General features: G+C 50.9%; 3 protein-coding genes across 4 annotated transcripts; 2 read left to right on the top strand and 1 right to left on the bottom strand.

Moving 5' to 3' along the window:
- The first annotated feature begins 13 nt into the window (after window positions 1–13).
- On the top strand, window positions 14–4,344 carry LOC121188342 (cytochrome c oxidase assembly protein COX18, mitochondrial). 2 transcript variants are annotated; one of them, XM_041048055.1, is made up of 7 exons: window positions 14–338; window positions 929–1,342; window positions 2,233–2,333; window positions 2,499–2,653; window positions 2,756–2,871; window positions 2,949–3,056; window positions 3,921–4,344. In XM_041048055.1, the coding sequence occupies exons 1-7, from the start codon at window positions 333–335 to the stop codon at window positions 4,080–4,082; spliced, it is 1,062 nt and encodes a 353-aa protein (XP_040903989.1). In that variant the 5' UTR covers window positions 14–332; the 3' UTR covers window positions 4,083–4,344. The 2 variants fall into 2 exon arrangements, with proteins under 2 accessions (XP_040903989.1, XP_040903990.1); XM_041048056.1 differs by having other exon boundaries at window positions 130–426.
- Window positions 4,345–4,816: 472 nt separating this feature from the next.
- igfbp7 (insulin-like growth factor binding protein 7) lies at window positions 4,817–8,842 on the top strand. The gene is made up of 5 exons (XM_041048058.1): window positions 4,817–5,299; window positions 5,674–5,783; window positions 7,281–7,388; window positions 7,542–7,668; window positions 8,494–8,842. Exons 1-5 carry the CDS (start codon window positions 4,891–4,893, stop codon window positions 8,514–8,516), a joined length of 777 nt encoding a protein of 258 aa, XP_040903992.1. The 5' UTR covers window positions 4,817–4,890; the 3' UTR covers window positions 8,517–8,842.
- A 102-nt stretch (window positions 8,843–8,944) lies between these two features.
- Window positions 8,945–17,473, bottom strand: polr2b (RNA polymerase II subunit B). Its single transcript, XM_041048048.1, has 25 exons — window positions 17,371–17,473; window positions 15,770–15,842; window positions 15,426–15,576; window positions 15,201–15,313; window positions 14,849–15,068; window positions 14,574–14,732; window positions 14,313–14,477; window positions 13,978–14,174; window positions 13,768–13,887; window positions 13,305–13,491; window positions 12,940–13,083; window positions 12,652–12,791; window positions 12,250–12,361; window positions 11,986–12,140; window positions 11,641–11,839; window positions 11,388–11,556; window positions 11,197–11,293; window positions 11,020–11,114; window positions 10,632–10,882; window positions 10,425–10,514; window positions 10,238–10,345; window positions 9,935–10,048; window positions 9,605–9,765; window positions 9,267–9,462; window positions 8,945–9,159 (listed from the first exon to the last, which is right to left on the bottom strand). Exons 1-25 carry the CDS (start codon window positions 17,387–17,389, stop codon window positions 9,070–9,072), a joined length of 3,525 nt encoding a protein of 1,174 aa, XP_040903982.1. The 5' UTR covers window positions 17,390–17,473; the 3' UTR covers window positions 8,945–9,069.
- Window positions 17,474–17,614: the final 141 nt, after the last annotated feature.

Below are 17,614 nucleotides of genomic sequence, written 5' to 3'. Positions count from 1 at the left end.
CAGTCGCGTTCCAACACAAGGAAGAACACGTTTAATAACCCGCAGATCTTTAGCTGCCTGCTGCGATCTGCCTCTAATTAGCGTTTCCTTGTGTTTATTTTGAAAGTGCGGGCGCTCGTTTTCCGGTTTGATTGCGGCTGGTTAAAGTTTTCTGACAGCTGAACGTCTGCTCTTTATCCTTAAACACGAAGCGGGATTTAGATCAGTAATTATCTGGCAACTTCTTTTCAGACTTTTATTTTATACTACTAATGTGACGTCATATTTACTGGCCACGCGGCGGTAAACACTGTGACGTCATATATGTGGGACGCGGAGCTGCCGGTGGATGGATGAAGGTGAAAGAACAAAGAAACTCCAAATCTGTGTTTTGGTGATTTATTCGCCTCCCGCTCTGAAAGTCACCTGACTGCTGACGTCACACAGGTGCTTTCACGTGTCATTTTTCACAGCTGAATTGTGTTTGTACTCAGTGTGTAATTGCTGGTTGAATGAGGGTCTTCTGTGTGACAGGTGAGCTGTTAAACAGGTAGTGTGGGACACGGGTTGGTCTGGTCAGGTTGTTGGTGTCGCGGTCCGGTCCGGGACCGGTCCGGTACCTGCGTGGCATCGCTCAGGTGTTTGCAGGCTGCAGCTTCGTTCAAAGCACAGACCATCAGGGCTCCTGTTGATCACGTGACAGATTGTTCTGCGGCCGAGTCCAGGAAGGAAGGAGGGAGGGAAGGAAGGAGGGAAGGAGTCCTCTGTCTATCGTCTCATGGACTGTCGTTACCATCGTGGGCGTCACGTGGTACGGCTGATGAACAGACAGACGGGGGGGAGCGCGGTCCAAAAGTGTGAGGACACTGTCCTGCTGTCGGAGACAGAGTCAATGAGTCAAACTGGACTTTGGACTCTTTAATCCACGGTTTGTGTCTCTGTCTTCCAGGACTCAGGGGGACGGGGTTGGGTTGCCATGTTCCGTGTGGGGGGGTCGGTGACGTCCCGCCTCCTGCAGCTTCCTGTTCGAGGAGTGTGTTCGGCTGTCATCCACAGGAAGTCACCTGCACCGGGTCTCACCTGGCCCCGCCCTCCGTCCGTTGGACTCCCGTCAGTCTGCTGTCTCAGGTCCCCTGTCAGGACCGCGTCAGGCGTCGGTGGAGATGCGGGCGGTGCGGGTGCGTCTGGCTGGTACGGCGGCCTCGCGGACTCGGCTCCGGTCCACCTGTGTGAACACTTCCTTGTGACCGTGCAGCAGGTGAGCGGGCTGCCGTGGTGGCTGAGTATCACCGTGGCAACGCTGTCAGTCAGAACATTCATCACTCTGCCGCTCGCGGCCTACCAGCTGCTCATCGTGTCCAAGGTAAGAGACAAACACACACACACACACTCTCACACACACTCTCACACACACTCTCTCTCTCTCTCTCTCTCTCTCTCTCTCTCTCACACACACACTCTCACACACACACACACACACTCTCTCACACACACACACACACACACTCTCTCACACACACACACACACACACACTCTCACACACTCTCTCTCTCTCTCACACAAACACACACACACACTCTCACACACACTCTCACACACACTCTCTCACACACACACACACTCTCACACTCTCTCTCTCTCTCTCACACACACACTCTCACACTCTCTCTCTCTCTCACACACACTCTCACACACACACACACACACACACACACTCTCACACTCTCTCTCTCTCTCACACACACTCTCACACACACACACACTTACTCTGAAGTTTCACTTTAACAAACTGAGCTCAGTGACTCTGCTGTAGATCTGAACTCTCCTCAGAGAAATGAAGTATTTCAGGAATGCACCCGTGGGACAGACTGTCCCACGGCCTCTGTCCTCCTCCCTGCACACGCTCAGCTCTCATCAGGCTGTGTTTACTCTGGCTTCTGTCCTCAGACTTTGTCCACACACCAAACATCATGTTTCTGCATCCAGACTAAAACCTCACGTTCCACTTCACAGGAAGACAGAGTTTTAAACATTTGGACGGCTTCACGTGGACGTGTCCAAGCACACAGGAAGTCCACAGCGTGCTTGTCTGATTTCTGGCGTAGATTCAGGTGTTCAGGTTCTGTGTCGAGCTCCACATCTGCTGCCTTCAGCCGCCGCACAGAAAACACAGCTTCACGCTCATCAGATGTTAGTTGTATGTGGTCCCTATTGCTCTGCGGTAACCATAGTAACCTCCAGGTGATGTGCAGGTGGAGGCGCTGCAGGCGGAGATCTCTGAGCTGGCGAAGAGGCTTCGATACGAAGTTTCAGTCCGAGGGAGAGAGAGAGGCTGGACGGACAAACAGAGCCGGTAACACACACACACACACACACACACACACACACACACACACACACACACACACACACACACACACACACACACACACACACACACACAAACGGCTCAGTGTGTTTTGATCTGCAGCTGCTTCCTGCTCGGTTCCGTCTGTTCCTCTCTCTTGTTCCTGTTCAGGTTCCAGTTCCAGAAGAACCTGCGTCGTGTTGTTTCTCAGCTCTACGTCAGAGACAACTGCCACCCCATCAAAGCCAGTCTGCTGGTCTGGGTTCAGCTGCCCCTGTGGATCAGCCTCTCTCTGGCCCTCCGAAACCTGAGCCTGGATCAGTCTGGTAAGAAGCGGCGAGTGTGAACCGTGGTCTCAGATCCTGGATCCAGTCCTGGATCAGGACTGGATCCAGGATCAGGACTGAGACCCCTGTGTGTCTGTGCAGGGCTGCACAGTGACCTGACAGCAGGTGGAGCTCTGTGGTTCCCTGACCTCACCTCACCGGACTCCACCTGGATCCTGCCGCTCTGTCTGGGACTCACCAACCTGCTCATTGTGGAGGTCAGTCTGTCGGCAGTTGTATGGTCATGTGATCACCTGACCTGTGATGTCATTAAACTTCCTGTCTTCTTCTTCAGGTGTTTTCTCTTCAGAGAGTCAGTCTGACTCGGTTCCAGAAGCTGATGTTGAACGCCGTCAGAGGATTCTCCGTCCTGATGGTCCCCATCGCCGCCACCGTCCCCTCGGTGAGTGGAAGTCTGACATCACCCCCCCGCCCCGCCCCCCGCTCTGAGTCTCAGGTTTCCCTGAAGCCGGAGGGTGTCAGGCTGGATCCAGGTTCAGGTGCAGCAGGTTTCGTGTCGGGACCTGTCGACTCGTTCCTGTCAGGTCAAACACATACAGACACGTTTTATCTGATCTGAGATCAGGACCCGCGGCTCTGAAAACATGTTGCTGATAGAGGATAAGGTCAGTGACTGAAGCAGGACCTGGAACCAGGACATGTGCTGCACAGGGCTGTCCAACCCTCTGTCTTAACTTGGACTCGTTTGCTATGAACTCTGGGTAAATTAACGCAGTGACTTCATCAGCTGCTCAGCTCCATTCACTTCAGCAAAAAATGATACAGGAAGTTTTATTGTGAAAAATTGGCTTAAAGATGAAGGAGGAGCTGCTTTAGCTGTCAGTCAGAGCTGTACAAGAAAACAAGATGGCGGATGTCTGCGATGAAACCAGAGGCCAACAGACCAGTGAGTGTTTGGGGCAGAGTCAGGGGTCAGGGGTCAGGGGTCATCAGGGCCCGGGACGTCACTTCATACAAATTAATATTTCACATTAAAGTACAACAGATCCTGAAAATGCCTGAGAAATAAGAGTGATCACTGATCAGTAATCAATGAGCCGAGCCGACTGTCTCTGACTGTCTCTCAGACTGTCCTCTGGTTTGTGTTTGACTTGTCTTAAATCGTCACCTGAGCGACTCCATTTGTCATAAAGACTTTATTTTGTTGTGTGATTTTATTTTGAAGTGATCTTCCTGTTCTGTGTCTCTCCCTCTAACCTCACTGTGTCCTTTGTTTGTGTCCTGTGTCCCCCCCCCCCGTCTCCAGTCCATGGCTCTGTACTGGTTGACCTCCAGTCTGGTGGGATTCGGTCACAACCTCCTGCTTCGTTCTCCTGTGATCCACAAACTGCTCCGACTGCGAACGCGTGGATCGGAGTCTCCGTACAGAGACCTGCTGTGTGCCTTCATCAACAAATACAGCAAATAGAGACTGGGACGCCTGAGCTGTCCACGTCTCAGGCCTGGGTCCGAACGGACCAGTGAGGACAGACTGTCCCTGCTCTGTGTTTCCCTGCGGACGATGACGTGTGTCCTCATTAAATCCACCAGGTGTTTGTCTGTTTCCTGTTGTCGACTTTGATCCGTTTGTGTTTCAGACTTTAACACGTGACATGAAACTCTGAGCGGTTTAATCGTGTCAGAGCTCAGCTCAACAATCACAGGAAGAATAAACGTGACCTCTGACCCTGCAGCATTTCCTGTTTATGATTTTGCAGCCGACAGTTGCTTCCTGCTGGAAAACTGTCCCCGCGTCTCTGAGCCGCGTCTCAGGCTCTGAGAGGAAACTGCTCTCTTAGGGTTCCATCTGTCAGAGGACATGTGGACACATGAACAGCACTCAGCAGACGGACAGATGGACTCTGCTTCTGTCTGTGATGATAATCTGCAGAAAACTGATCCTGAGTCTGATCTGAGCTTCGACTGAGTCTGAATCTTAAAAATCTGCAGCTGATTTTATGGAAAACTGGTTTTTTACTCTTCATCCACTTTGTTTAGTTTCCAACCCATTAATTCATCATCATCATCATCATTATTTATTTATTTATTGATATTAATATTATTAATAATAATGATAATATCAGCAGCTGATCTCAGCCCGGTCCCGGTCTCTGCCTGTCAGCAGCTCGGGGGCGGAGTCAGCAGCTTTACAGTTCACAGGCAGCGGATCAGACCTCAGACTGTGACAGACCGTGACCCAGAGCAGAGCCCACGTCAGAGATCTCCCTCGGACCACGATGAAGCCTTTCGTCCTTCTTGTGTTTGTGGTTCCGGTCCTGTCGGCGGGCCCGGGCTGCGGACCGTGTGACCCGGCTCAGTGCGCTCCTCTCCCGGCGGGTGGATGCCCCGGCGGCTCTCTGCTGGATCCCTGCGGCTGCTGCTCCGTCTGCGCCGCCGCGGAGGGAGAGATGTGCGGCGGCCGCCGCGCGGCAGCGCGCCGCTGCGGCTCCGGACTGGAGTGCGTCAAAAGCGACGAGGACAAGAAGAACAAGGTGGGAGTCTGCGTCTGTAAGTCCAACTACGAGGTCTGCGGGACCGACGGGCTGACGTACAGGAGCGGCTGCGCACTGAAGAGCGCCAGCCTGGCAGCCCAGACCCAGGGCAAAGCTCCCATCCACGTCCAGAACAAGGGGCGCTGTGCTACAGGTGAGTCTGACGTGATCCAGGTGAGACTCGGGTTGCAGGCGACCGCTGAGTATTTGATGGGTAGACTCGCTGATCGGTGATCTGTCCGCACTGAGCGTCAGCGTGCTGCAGAGCGCGCTCCCGCCTCGCTGGCGGTGTGACAGTAACAGGCTGAGTCTGATAATCCTCCTCTGAAAACACCGAATTCCTCTGAGGGCGCAGAGGCCCGGCGGACATGTTTCATCCTGAGCCCCTTCAACCAAACCTCAGGATAATTATCTGCAATTTAACTCTGACTGGCACCGACCTGTCTCTCTCTCTGTCTGTGTCTCTGTCTGTCTGTGTTTCTGTCTGTCCGCCTGTCTGTCCGTCTGTCTCTGTCTGTCCGTCTGCAGCTCCAGTCATCGTCACTCCTCCAGGTGAAGTCTACAACGTGAGCGGCTCTCAGGTGTACCTGAGCTGTGAGGCCGTGGGTGTGCCCACACCTGTCCTCACCTGGAAGAAGGTGAGTTTGTCTCAGCAGCTACATGAGGATTTGTTTAAGACAGGGGTGTCCAAACTGTCCCACAGAGGGACGTGTGGCTGCAGGTTTTTGTTCCAAACAATGAAGAACACAGTTTGACCAATCAGCTGTCTGAACACCGATGTCAGCTGATTACATGAGTGAAGTCAGGTGTGCTGCTGCCACACGGTCCTCTGTGGGACAGTTTGGACACCTCTGGTATAAGATGTAAACACAGGACTTCAAAATAAAACAGGAAGAACTGAACCAAATTCAACCAAAACAAGAGTCCACACAGAGTCTACACAGAGTCCACATCAGTCCACATCAGTCCTCATCAGTCCAGCAGAGCCTGGATAGTTTCAGCTGATCTGGATCCAGCAGCTCCAGAGTCAGACACAGAGAGAGAGAAGAGCTCAGTGCATCATGGGAGTTCCCCAGTCAGGACTCACCTGAGCCAGAACCAGGACTGGGAACTGTTCCAGTGTGTGTGTGTGTGTGGGAGTGTGTGTGTGTGAGTGTGTGTGTGTGTGAGTGTGTGAGTGTGTGTGTGTGAGTGTGTGTGAGTGTGTGTGTGTGTGTGTGTGTGTGTGTGTGTGAGAGTGAGTGAGTGTGTGTCTCTGAAGAGCCTCAGCTTTTTCATTTTTCTTTTTAATTTATCCTCCACGTCTCCTCCTCAGACTCTGTCCCTGCAGAGACAGACATGTCTTTCATGCTCCCTCTGTCCATGTCGGTGCCGCTGACCCTGTGACCCTGTCTCTCATGCACCTCGGCAAAGGATTTTTCTTGTGGCACCTTTTTGTCTTTCTCATCGCTGCTCGTCCTCGGATTCTCATGACGAACAGACGAGCTCGAAGCTCTGATTCCATTTTCTACAACTTTGAGCAAAGTTTCCTTTCAGACACAAACTGTGAACCAGTTCACTGAGTTTTCCTTTTTCTTGATGCTGTGGACGATTCAGCACCAAAGACAGTGAAGACAACTCTGCTGAGCTCATATGTCACCGCCAGCCTCAGGTGCTCAGGTGTGTTCAGGTGTGTGTCTGTCAGAGCTTCAGATTCTTGAACTCACAGAGCTGCAAAGAAAACAGGAGACGACAAGCTGCAGCCTGTCCCTGTCTCTGTCTGTCTCTGAGTCCATCAGATACGAAGCTGGAGACAGAAAAATGTTCAGGATGAGTTTGTGCAAGTTGATGGAGGCTGAGTCAGAGACGGGTCGTCCGTCCCCCAAAGACCTGAACAGTTACCTGACCAGGCCCCGCCTCCAGCAGGTGATTGGCGGATGGACAGACCCAGAGAAGGTTTTAATTGGAAAAGTTTTTCAGGATGAACTTTGACCCAAATCCTCAGATTTAAATAATCACACAAAGTTTGACCTGAAAAACACACAACAGGTTCACAGACGTGTGTGTGTGTGTTTTACCTGTCGGACACACAACCTGTGAGGAGGAGGAGGAGCATGATGGTGGTGATGATGATGATGATGGGTGTCTTCCTTCAGGTCCTCAGTGGGAAGAAGAAGATGGAGCTTCTTCCTGGAGACAGAGACAATCTGGCGATTCAGACCAGAGGAGGACCAGAGAAGCATGAAGTGACGGGCTGGGTGCTGGTGGGTCATCCACACACACACACACACACACACACACACACACACACACACACCTGCTGTCCATCAGGTGTGTGTGTTCTGTTCATGTACCGTGATGTCCTGCCTCCAGCTCTGTTGCACCAATCAGAGCGAAGCGCTGTGTCTTTGTTTCAGATCTCTCCTCTGACCCAAGAAGAAGAAGGATCGTACGAGTGTCACGCCACCAACTCTAAAGGTGAAGCTTCGGCCGTGGGAGCCATCCACGTGGTCCAGTCCATCGATGACATCACCGTGAAGACAGGTAACCGTGCCATCAACAAACAAACAAATGTTACTGTCAGGAAAACTAACAACAACATAAACAAACACAACAGTCTTAAACAAACAAACATCAGCACGAGTCCAGAGCAGTGAACAGACTCACCTGAGCTCACAGGTGATGATAGAACTGAGTCTGAGGTTTCAGACTCAGTTCATAAATCAGAAACAATTTTCTCTCCCAGAATCATTTCATCTTTAAAATTACATTAAGAACACGAGAAGAACCTCAGAGAACCGAGGTGGTTCTACAGGTTCAGGTTCTGTGGTTCAGGTTCTGTGGTTCAGGTTCTACAGCAGAGGTGTCAGACCTGTTCCACAAAGGGCCGTGTGGCTGCAGGTTTTTGTTCCAACCAATCAAGACTGAGATCAGTTGATTAAATGAGTCCAGTCTGGTGTGCTGCTGCTTGGTTGGAACAAAACCCTGCAGCCACACGGCCCTTTGTGGAACAGGTCTGACACCTCTGCTCTACAGGTTCAGGTTCTGTGGTTCAGGTTCTGTGGTTCCTGCTGCGTCAGAAACATGAACAAATGAAAGAGCAGCAGGTGTGAACAGACTAACCCAAACCCAACCCTAGCTCTGTGAGACATGACGACAACTTCACTGCTGCGCCGTGTCTGCTGCAGACATGTAGTTGGTCCCCCCTGTCCTCTGTGACCCCCCCTCATCCTCTGTGACCTCCCCCTGTCCTACAGATGAGAATACAAAGAGTAAAAAGCTGCAGCTTGAAATGAAAACACAGGAACAATAATTTGAAAATCATATAAAAGCCTGAAGCTCCTGACTGATGATGTCATTTCCTTTCAGTGACGAAGGAAGATGAACTGTGATCAGCTGATCAGAGATCAGTGCAGACCTTGGTCAAACAGCTGGAGCTGATGCGACGCTTTGAAAGTTTAAAGTTTAAACCTTCGCAGCTTTTTTCTCTTTTTCTTTTAAGATTAAAACTTTTTGCTAAAATAAATTTTTCTTCTTTTAACATTTTATAGTTTTTTTTCTTTATTAACAGCAACTGAAATCAATCAGACTGGTTACCATAGCAACAGCACTGATTGATCAAACGTTCTCAGCTCAGTTTGTTTTCAACAGAAAAAAATACTTTGAACAAATGAAAATATCTTCGTTTTTCTCTTAATAAAATGAAATGTCACTGACAGTGACTGGAGTCCATGTGTTGTGTGTGTTCTGTGTCTGTTCTGTGTCTGTTAACGTGTTGTCTGTGTGTATGTAGCCAATCAGAAGCTGAATCAGACCCATGTGACCCAGAAAAAAAATCAGCTTTATTCTACTTTTACAAAAAAAATGAGACGACGAAACAGTAAAACATAAACTTCTCCTTTCACTTCCTGTTGATGATGTCACAGTTAAAGTGGCTGAACCGCTCTATGATGTCATCATGCGAGGGGCGATGCTCATTGACATCAGCTCCTGGAACAGAAGTTTACAGGCGTACGGCATCCGGACCAGAGAGATCTGCCAACGGCGAGAGACAAACACGAGTCATCAGAGATGCAGACGGGGGGATGGGAGGGCGGAGACGCGTGTCACAGAGAGTTTAGCGTGTTATCGATCACGTTTACCTGCGTCTTGTTGCGGCAGCCTCGACACTCGTACGTGTGCGTCCGCGTGTTGGCGATGGCCATGAGCCCGCACAGGTTACAGACGTGAACCTGATACGGATCAGAGGCCTCGAACAGACGCTCTCTGAGGAACTGAGCGGCTCCGTGAGCGATCTGACAATCACGCTCCATCTCCCCGAACCTGAGGCCGCCGTCACTGAGGAGAGACAGGTGAGACAGAGAGACAGGTGAGGGGGAGGCAGGTGAGACAGAAAGACAGGTGAGAGGGAGAGACAGGTGAGACAGACAGGTGTCGCTCAAACAGCAGCAGCCTGCTCTGACAGACAGGTGTGTCTCACCGTGATCGTCCCTCCATCGGCTGCCTGTTGAGGATCTGGACGGGGCCCCGGGCCCTCGAGTGGATCTTGTCGTCCACCATGTGTTTGAGACGCTGATAATACGTCGGACCGATGAAGATCTGAGATGTCAGCTTCCTCCCGGTGAAGCCGTTATACAGAACCTGATCACAGACCAATAATCAATAATCAGTCACAGACACAGAATGTATCGGGGGAGAGGCGAGGCCCAGGTTCCCTGTTGGCTGGTATTAAACACGGTGAAGATCATGACTGAAAGCTCAGGACCCGAGTCCGTTTAACAGGAAGCAAAGAACATGACCTCACACTTACCTCATTTCCTCTCAGGTGGTACCCGTACTCAGACAGCAGGTTCGACACTTTCTGCACGTTAACGGCGTCGTTAAACGGCGTCGCATCGCCAATCTCACCTTTGTTCGCAGACACCTGAAACATGACAAGAATCAGTGTAAAATACATGTATGTAAACACGTACGAGCAAACCTCCGAACACGTGTGTACAACCTGCAAGTCAGCAGACAGGGTAAAGATAACCACACCTTTCAAAATAAAAGAAGCTTGGGGCGCTCACGTTACAGTTATTGATTATTGCAGAATATAATAATTGATCACTACCTTGCCCTGCAGACACTCGATCAGATGGCCGACCGTCATTCTGGACGGGATGGCGTGAGGATTGATGATGATGTCAGGTGTGATTCCCTCACAGGTGAACGGCATGTCCTGCAACACAAACATGAAAACATCAGTCAAACTGAGCTAACAGACGATCAGACAATCAGTCGATCAGCTGTCTCTTCACCTCCTGTCTGTACTGGATGCCACATGTCCCCTTCTGTCCATGTCGGCTGGCGAACTTGTCTCCAATCTGAGGAATCCGGACCGAACGGACCTGCGGGAAAAGGAAAAGCTCGTCACTGAGACAGACCTGAGACTTCGAGTCAACGCTCTGTCCGATGTTTCAGCGGTCGCCTCAGGTGTCACGTCAGGTGGTGCTTTGCTCCCTCACCCTGATCTTGCAGAACTTGTAGCCCTCCTGGTTCAGGGTCACCATCACCTGGTCCACAATGCCAGTCTCGCTGGTTCTCAGGAAGGTGCTGCAGTCCCTCTTGGTGTAGCGTCGGTTGGTGCTTTCGAGCTCGTCGTCATTCTCCGGCAGCGTCACCGTCTTCCCAATGATCACGTCCTCGCCGGACACGCGCACTCCGGGCGCGATGAGCCCGTCATCATCCAGCTTGTCGTAGATGGCGTGTCTCATACCTGAGGACGATATCACTCTGCTCTTACTATGTGACGCAGCGTTTGCCCCACCCACCAGCAGCTTCTAACACCTGAGATGATTGATCTGATGACCCGACGCTAAAAAGCTGGGATCGTTTGTTTTTATCAGTTCTCACCTTGACAAGTTTCACGAGTCGGCTTCTCGAAGATCTCCTCCTGATCGAAACCTTTCTTTGATTCCTGCTCTTTGTAGGACCGATAGAAAACCGACCTGCAGGACGATGAACAGCTTCAAACGGACTGCACACGAAACAAACGCTCAGGTGTGGCAGGTAGTGACGGCAGGGACTCACCTGAAGAAGCCTCGATCCACGGCCGACCTGTTCATGATCACAGAGTCCTCCTGGTTGTATCCTGTGTACGAGGCGATCGCCACGATGGAGTTGATGCCTGAGAAACACGAAAACAACAGTTCACCTTTCTACCTCTGAACACCTGAGGAGCATCAGCACCGTGTACCACATCGTTAACAGGTGTGTGTTACCTGCAGGCAGCTCTCTGAAACGAAGGTACTCCATGGACCGGGTGGTGACCAGCGGCTTCTGAGGGTAGTACAACACGTGAGCCAGCGTGTCCATTCGTACGTGGAAGTTGGTGATGTAGACGCCCATGGCCTGTTTACCCATCGCAGACTGGTACGTGTTCCTGGGAGACTGAACGAGAACAAAGCAAACTTTAACGTGTCGCAGAGCACGTCACAGGTTCCTGTCCGTACACCTGCCCTCCCCCATCCGTACCTGGTTGTGGTCGGGGAAGGGGATGATGGAAGCACAGACTCCGAGGATCATGGATGGGTGAATCTCACAGTGTGTATACGTGGAGCAGTAGGCCACGCCCTTTTCCTGGAGGTCATCGGGGGTCATGGCGAGCATCACCGTCTCCTCCTCCAGAGTGTCAATATATTCAACCACGCCACTCGCCACCAAGTCCTGCCAGCTGAGCGTCACAAACGACAACAGACAGACAGTGAGACAACAGAACGGCGACTGGATCGACCCTCAACCCTCGACCCGACAGGAAGCATCAAAAAAAAAAAAAAAAAAACTCGCTCAGGGAAGAATCCAGACTCGACTTCCTCTCACCTGTAGTTGTTGTACTCTCTCTCCTTCAGCTGGTCGATGTGTCGTCTCTTCAGCAGCAGTTTTTGTTTCTCGACGATGAGCAGCGGTCGGCAGATTCGTCCAGCGTCCGTGTAAATTCTGATCTCGCGTTCTCTGATGTCTCTGATCATCGACACCTGAAACGTTCAGAACCAGGTGGAACAATGAGCTCAGATTTCTCTTCCTGTCATCAAATCTCACGTTGGACGCGCTGGTGTTTGCGTCTGGCGTTGTGGCGTTGGTTACCTCGGACACGATGATGTCCATCTGTCTGCGGAGTTTCCTCAGTGTGTTCATCAGCTGCTCGGGGTCTTTGTGGATTCCGACCCAGCAGCCGTTCACAAAGATCTTCGTGGCACTGAGACGTTAACACACACATAAAAGCACAGGTGAGTCAGAGCTGCAGTACGAGTCTGCTCAGGTTACATCTGAATATTTAACCTTTATTGATTAATGATGATCAATCACTGCAGACGTCACTCAGCTGTCATCTGCTGCTCAGCGTGAGACATTAGACTCATTATCAGTTTAGAGACAGGACGTGAAGACAGAGGTGTGTCTCAGTGATGGATGAGCAGTTTTATCTGATCACATTTATCAATTACTGATAATTATTTAACGCTGAAACATGAAACTGAGGCGACTGACTCAGCGATGGCAGCAGGTGAGATCTCCTCCAGGTTCTCCATACTCCACTCCTCCAGAAACTCCAGGATGGGCGACGGCTGAGAGCCCACAGAGATGTAGGCCATGAGGGCCAGGTTCTTCACCAGACCCACAGCATGACCCTGAGACACAGTGAGACACAGTGAAGGCCGCTCAGGTGGAGCTTTGTTTATTATCACCCTACAAACCTCACACGTTTACACTGTCAGGGGACAGTCCCCTGAAGTGAACTGGATTCAGGGGACAGTGTCTGTGCTGCGGTGTTTTTACCTCGGGCGTCTCGGCCGGACACACCATCCCCCACAGCGTGTTGTGCAGTTGTCGGGGTTTTGCCAGTTTGCCGTCTCTGCCGATCGGAGAGTTGACTCGTCGTAGGTGAGACAGAGTGGACGCAAAGGTCAGACGGTTCAACACCTACAGAGAAAAATCAAACAGGACGTTTACATACTGATCTCAGACAGACTGAGACCAGGTGAAGGTCCATCTGAAGACGTGTCTGTCTGCACACGCCTGCCGCTCTGACCTGATTCAATCTGATCACACGCTCTGACACGGCGAGAGAACCTCCGCCCTGCAACACAGGCGTGCAGCAGTGCACCTGCTCAGAGCTGACGCCCGCAGGCAGGTGTGCTCACCTGTGACACCCCGGCTCGGGCCTGATGAGCCTTCTTGACGTCGCCCCAGTTTCCGGTGGCCAGCGAGTATTTGAGTCCGTCTGAGATGATTCGGGTTTTGATGGCGAGCTCCAGATTGAAGTCTTTTCCTCTGTCGATGAACTTCTGAGCGTAGATCCTGATCTCCTTCAGCAGGTTCTTAAACATCCTGAACAACGAGAAGAGGTTTCACTCCGGTTTATTTTCACACTCACAACAAACCTGATTCCACTTCATTCAGCGTCACATCAGATACCGATGTCTGGCACGTGTCCAGACCATCTGCTGCAGGACTCTCTGTCCCTCTGGTCTATGAGGACCTGAGTGACTGTGGGTCCCTGATGGGACTGATGATGGAGACGGATCTAAAAGTCTGTACGTGCATGTGTGTGTTTGTCATCGTTAAAGGTCAGAGGTCAGAGGTGATGACAGTGAGAAGCCCCACCCTCTGAACAGGAAAGCCAATAGCGGCCCAGCAAGGTCCAGCCTCTTGTTGCCATAGTGATCTCTGTCGTCCAGCTCCCGTCTGCCGAGAGCGGCGAGCAGTAACCTGTGGACCATGTACCTGAAAACACAGAAATGCACAGTTATACACACACACCACACACTGACACAGGTCTCTCACCTGTACAGGTGTATCTCAGGTGGGACTCACCCTAAGAAGTAAGCCTTCTTGGTCTCACAGAAGTCGCTGACTCCGACGTGTGGCAGCATTTCTTTCTGCAGAACTTCTTTGGCGTATTTGATTCTTCGTTCTTTCGTCACTCCGGGTTTGGCTCCTCTGGAACCAATAAAGTTCAACGCCACGTTCTGCTCCTGGATCACGAAGGCCTCGTCCAGGGACGGCTTCACCTGGAAACACAGTCACATCACAGGTGGCGTCACACCTGCAGGTTCTCCTCTGGTGCGTTTGCTGCCCGACCTGTTCACCGATAAAGACACAATCAATAACCAATCAATAACCAATCAATAACGGACGATCAGACTGACCATCTCCATCATCTCGGGGTCGTCAAAGTCGTAGATGATGTGTTCCAGAATGTCTCTGTCCGAGACAAAGCCCAGCGCCCGAAACACAATGATGATGGGAACTTCCTGTCTGATGTACGGCAGGGTGGACACAATCCTCTGACCGATCGCACTCTTCTTCACCCCCTGAAACGGTGAAGGAGTTAATCAATCAGATCAATCACATGTGAACGACGGCACACAGACGCACTCACAGCCTGAAACACGGCGATGAACTCTGACCTGTCCTCCTCTGGCCATCATGCTGACCCAGATGGTGCTGGTGGGACGTGACGAGTTTTCCAAACAGGACCGACACTCGGCGGTGTAGGCGTACTTTGAGTCCTTCTTGGCAAAGACGTACACCGTGTTGGTGGCCATCTTCTCCTGAGCGATGAGCACCTAAGAAAAAAAACACCCTCAGAAAACACGAAGTCTCCAGTTCTAGCAGCTTCTTCTCAGTTGTGTTCTCTGCTACATCGTGATGTCACACGGCGCCACGTGATATCAGAGCGTACCTTCTCAGAGCCGTTGATGATGAAATAACCTCCGGGGTCAAGTGGACACTCGTTGAGCTCGCACAGGTCTCGATCCGTCAAGCCGCTCAGCAGACAGTAGGTGGAGCGAAGCATGATGGGAATCTTACCGATGAAGGTCTTCTGGTGCTGGGTCTGCAGCTGGTCCTCCCCCTCCTTTATTATGGTCTTTGTGATGTCGACATACAGCGGGGCTGAGTACCTGGGGGGAGGTCACAGATATAAAACAGAGAATAGGTGAGGGCAGGTGAGAGCGAACAGACCAGGTGAGAGTGAACAGGCCAGGTGAGAACAAACAGACCAGGTAAGAGCCAACAGGCCAGGTGAGACCTACGTGAGGTTTCGTAGTCGGGCTTCGTTGGGCATCATGGGAGAAGGAGCTCCATCCCTCTCCCAGTGTGTGGGCTTCGACAGGTAGATCTGCTCAAACTTCAGCAGGTAACGAGGCTGAAACACAAACCAGGGGTCACAGTGATGTCACAGGACCTGTACTGATCCCAAAACCAGGACCGTCCCACACAGACCACAAAGACAACTCAATCCAGGTGTTGTTGCTCACCGGCTCCTCCACCTCCCCTGAGGTGTGCTGGGCCTCAGCCTGCAGGTCAATGGGCGGAGCGTCCTCCACAATCCTCTGGACCGACATCTGGATGAACTCATCGAAAGAATCCAGCTGCTGCCGTACCAGACCCTTCTCGTCAAAATAAGAGCTGGAAGAAAGCAAAGAGAGCCTCATCAAAATAAGAGCTATAAAGCAACACAGAGGCTTGTCAAAATAAAAGCCTGAAGAGAACAGAGAGTCCCGTTAAATGCCAGTGTGTTTTTTTAAAGTCAGAATAAGTCGTTGTCTGCTTCATTGTCAGTTCTGTCGCATGTGAAGCACATACAGAGGACTGAGTTTACCTGATGACGATCCAGCACGCCTCCTGCCACAAGTCCGGAGTGATTTCATCATCATCTTCATCGTATTGATTATCTGACAAATAAACATCAGAAAACGTATCACTGATTACTAAATATTACCACTGATGGACGTCTGTCAGCTGACCCCTCAGCTCAGACATCTGTTCAGCTCAGGGACCGTGACGATCCTCAGTGAGCTGCTGCAGCTCCTGTGCTTTACCCGGGAGGAGCCATCTCTGTGAGGCGCTGCTGCCATAACTGATGACAGCGCTGCGCTGATGCGTCGCATCAAACCTGAATATACTCAGAAACAGACGGAGGCAGTGAGCTCCATACTACACTTCATTTGGTTTATATCTTACAGACTGGGTCAAATAAAAAAAAGACGTTTGTGAAGATTTGAGTTCTAATTGTCTTGTCACAGTTCAGCCAGGTGCAGGTGTGTGTGGCGCAGCAAGTTAAGCATGCGGCTTTGGACTTTGGAGATCAGAGGGCCGCCGGTTCGATTCCTCGACCAAGCACAATGGATATGGGTGGTGGTGAAGGAGATAACCCCCCGCCTCTGAGACCATAGCCGTGGTACTGATCCACCCCAGCTCCCCAGGCTCCTCCTCCTGCCCCAGCGTCTCTAGTGCATGTGCGTGTGTGTGGGTAAAATGCAGAGTCATCTCAAGATTCAAGAGTCTTTATTGTCATTATGCAAACATAACGAAATTTTGCAGAGACTCCCGGCTTTAAGGTATAAAATAAATAAATAACACATTATGAAAATATAAACGAAGTAGAGTCAGTAGGTAAATAATAAAGTGCAGCTTTCCCCATTAATAAAGGATTAATGAAGTATAAACTTAATTTAACTTAAACTTTAGGTGTAAGCAGCAGCAGCTGAGCTGCTAACATTGGCATCCTCCCGTCCCCGGACTCTGGACTGGGCACAGTCTGTATTAAGAAAGACGCTAAATGACTGAGACACACGAACATCCGGGTCCGGATTCAGACCAATACCGAGGCAGCTTTAAGTATTTATTTTATTATTCTGTACTTTTACTGCAGTAATACTCTGTCATAGCGTATTTACTACTTTAATAACGCAGTGTGTGGAGCTGAGTGTGTGTGGAGCTGAGTGTGTGTGTGGAGCTGAGTGTGTGTGTGGAGCTGAGTGTGTGTGGAGCTGAATGTGTGTGTGGAGCTGAGTGTGTGTGGAGCTGAGTGTGTGTGTGGAGCTGAGTGTGTGTGTGGAGCTGAGTGTGTGTGTGGAGCTGAATGTGTGTGTGGAGCTGAATGTGTGTGTGGAGCTGAATGTGTGTGTGGAGCTGAGTGTGTGTGTTTTTATGAACCTTTCCTCAGAGCTAGCTGAAACAAAGCCGCGCGCAGTTAGCATTAGCTGTTGTTAGCAGATAAAGCTACAGTTAGCTTGTGTTTTGGGATGTTCCCGGTGTTAGCATTTGTTCATTTGTTTTCAGAAGGGAGGTTAGCATTAGCAGCTAACCGCTAACTCACATTAGCCGCTAACTAACAAGCTAACATTGCTTTGATAAAGTGTATCCGGCCCGTGTGTCTATAAAGTGTAGTTATGTGCTGTGCAGGTGCTAACGGCTCACCTTCGTCCTGATCGTACATGTTTTACCTCCAGAAAATATTACAATCCACTAAAGCAAAACTCTGACACGACCCAACGACGGCAGCGCGTCCCGGACATTAACTATCACTTCCGGTGTCTAAGTCTTCTTTAGCGAAGCCGGACGCAGCGATGACTCACCGCTGCCCCCCTCGGTCTGAGTCACGACACTGCAGCTGTTTCCCTGAAGCCGCGGTCAGACTGGACAGGTTAAAAATAATAATAAA

This window comes from Toxotes jaculatrix, chromosome 10, assembly GCF_017976425.1.
Source record: "Toxotes jaculatrix isolate fToxJac2 chromosome 10, fToxJac2.pri, whole genome shotgun sequence".
Lineage (NCBI taxonomy): Eukaryota > Metazoa > Chordata > Actinopteri > Toxotidae > Toxotes > Toxotes jaculatrix.
The sequence above is the reverse complement of the archived record's forward strand: the minus strand, read 5'-3'. Positions and strand labels throughout refer to the sequence as shown.

Bases quoted from the DNA above. Each gene is read 5' to 3' on its own strand.
- LOC121188342 (XM_041048055.1), top strand. The intron at 2,334-2,498 runs GTAACACACACA...GTTCCTGTTCAG, and splicing joins TGGACGGACAAACAGAGCCG to GTTCCAGTTCCAGAAGAACC. The intron at 3,057-3,920 runs GTGAGTGGAAGT...CCCCGTCTCCAG, and splicing joins TCGCCGCCACCGTCCCCTCG to TCCATGGCTCTGTACTGGTT.
- igfbp7 (XM_041048058.1), top strand. From the start codon at position 4,891: ATGAAGCCTTTCGTCCTTCTTGTGTTTGTGGTTCCGGTCCTGTCGGCG. The intron at 5,300-5,673 runs GTGAGTCTGACG...GTCCGTCTGCAG, and splicing joins CAAGGGGCGCTGTGCTACAG to CTCCAGTCATCGTCACTCCT. The intron at 7,389-7,541 runs GTGGGTCATCCA...TCTTTGTTTCAG, and splicing joins AAGTGACGGGCTGGGTGCTG to ATCTCTCCTCTGACCCAAGA.
- polr2b (XM_041048048.1), bottom strand. The intron at 14,175-14,312 runs GTCAGTCTGATC...CTGTGTTTCCAG, and splicing joins ACCCCGAGATGATGGAGATG to GTGAAGCCGTCCCTGGACGA. The intron at 10,515-10,631 runs GTGAGGGAGCAA...CTTTTCCCGCAG, and splicing joins ACAAGTTCTGCAAGATCAGG to GTCCGTTCGGTCCGGATTCC.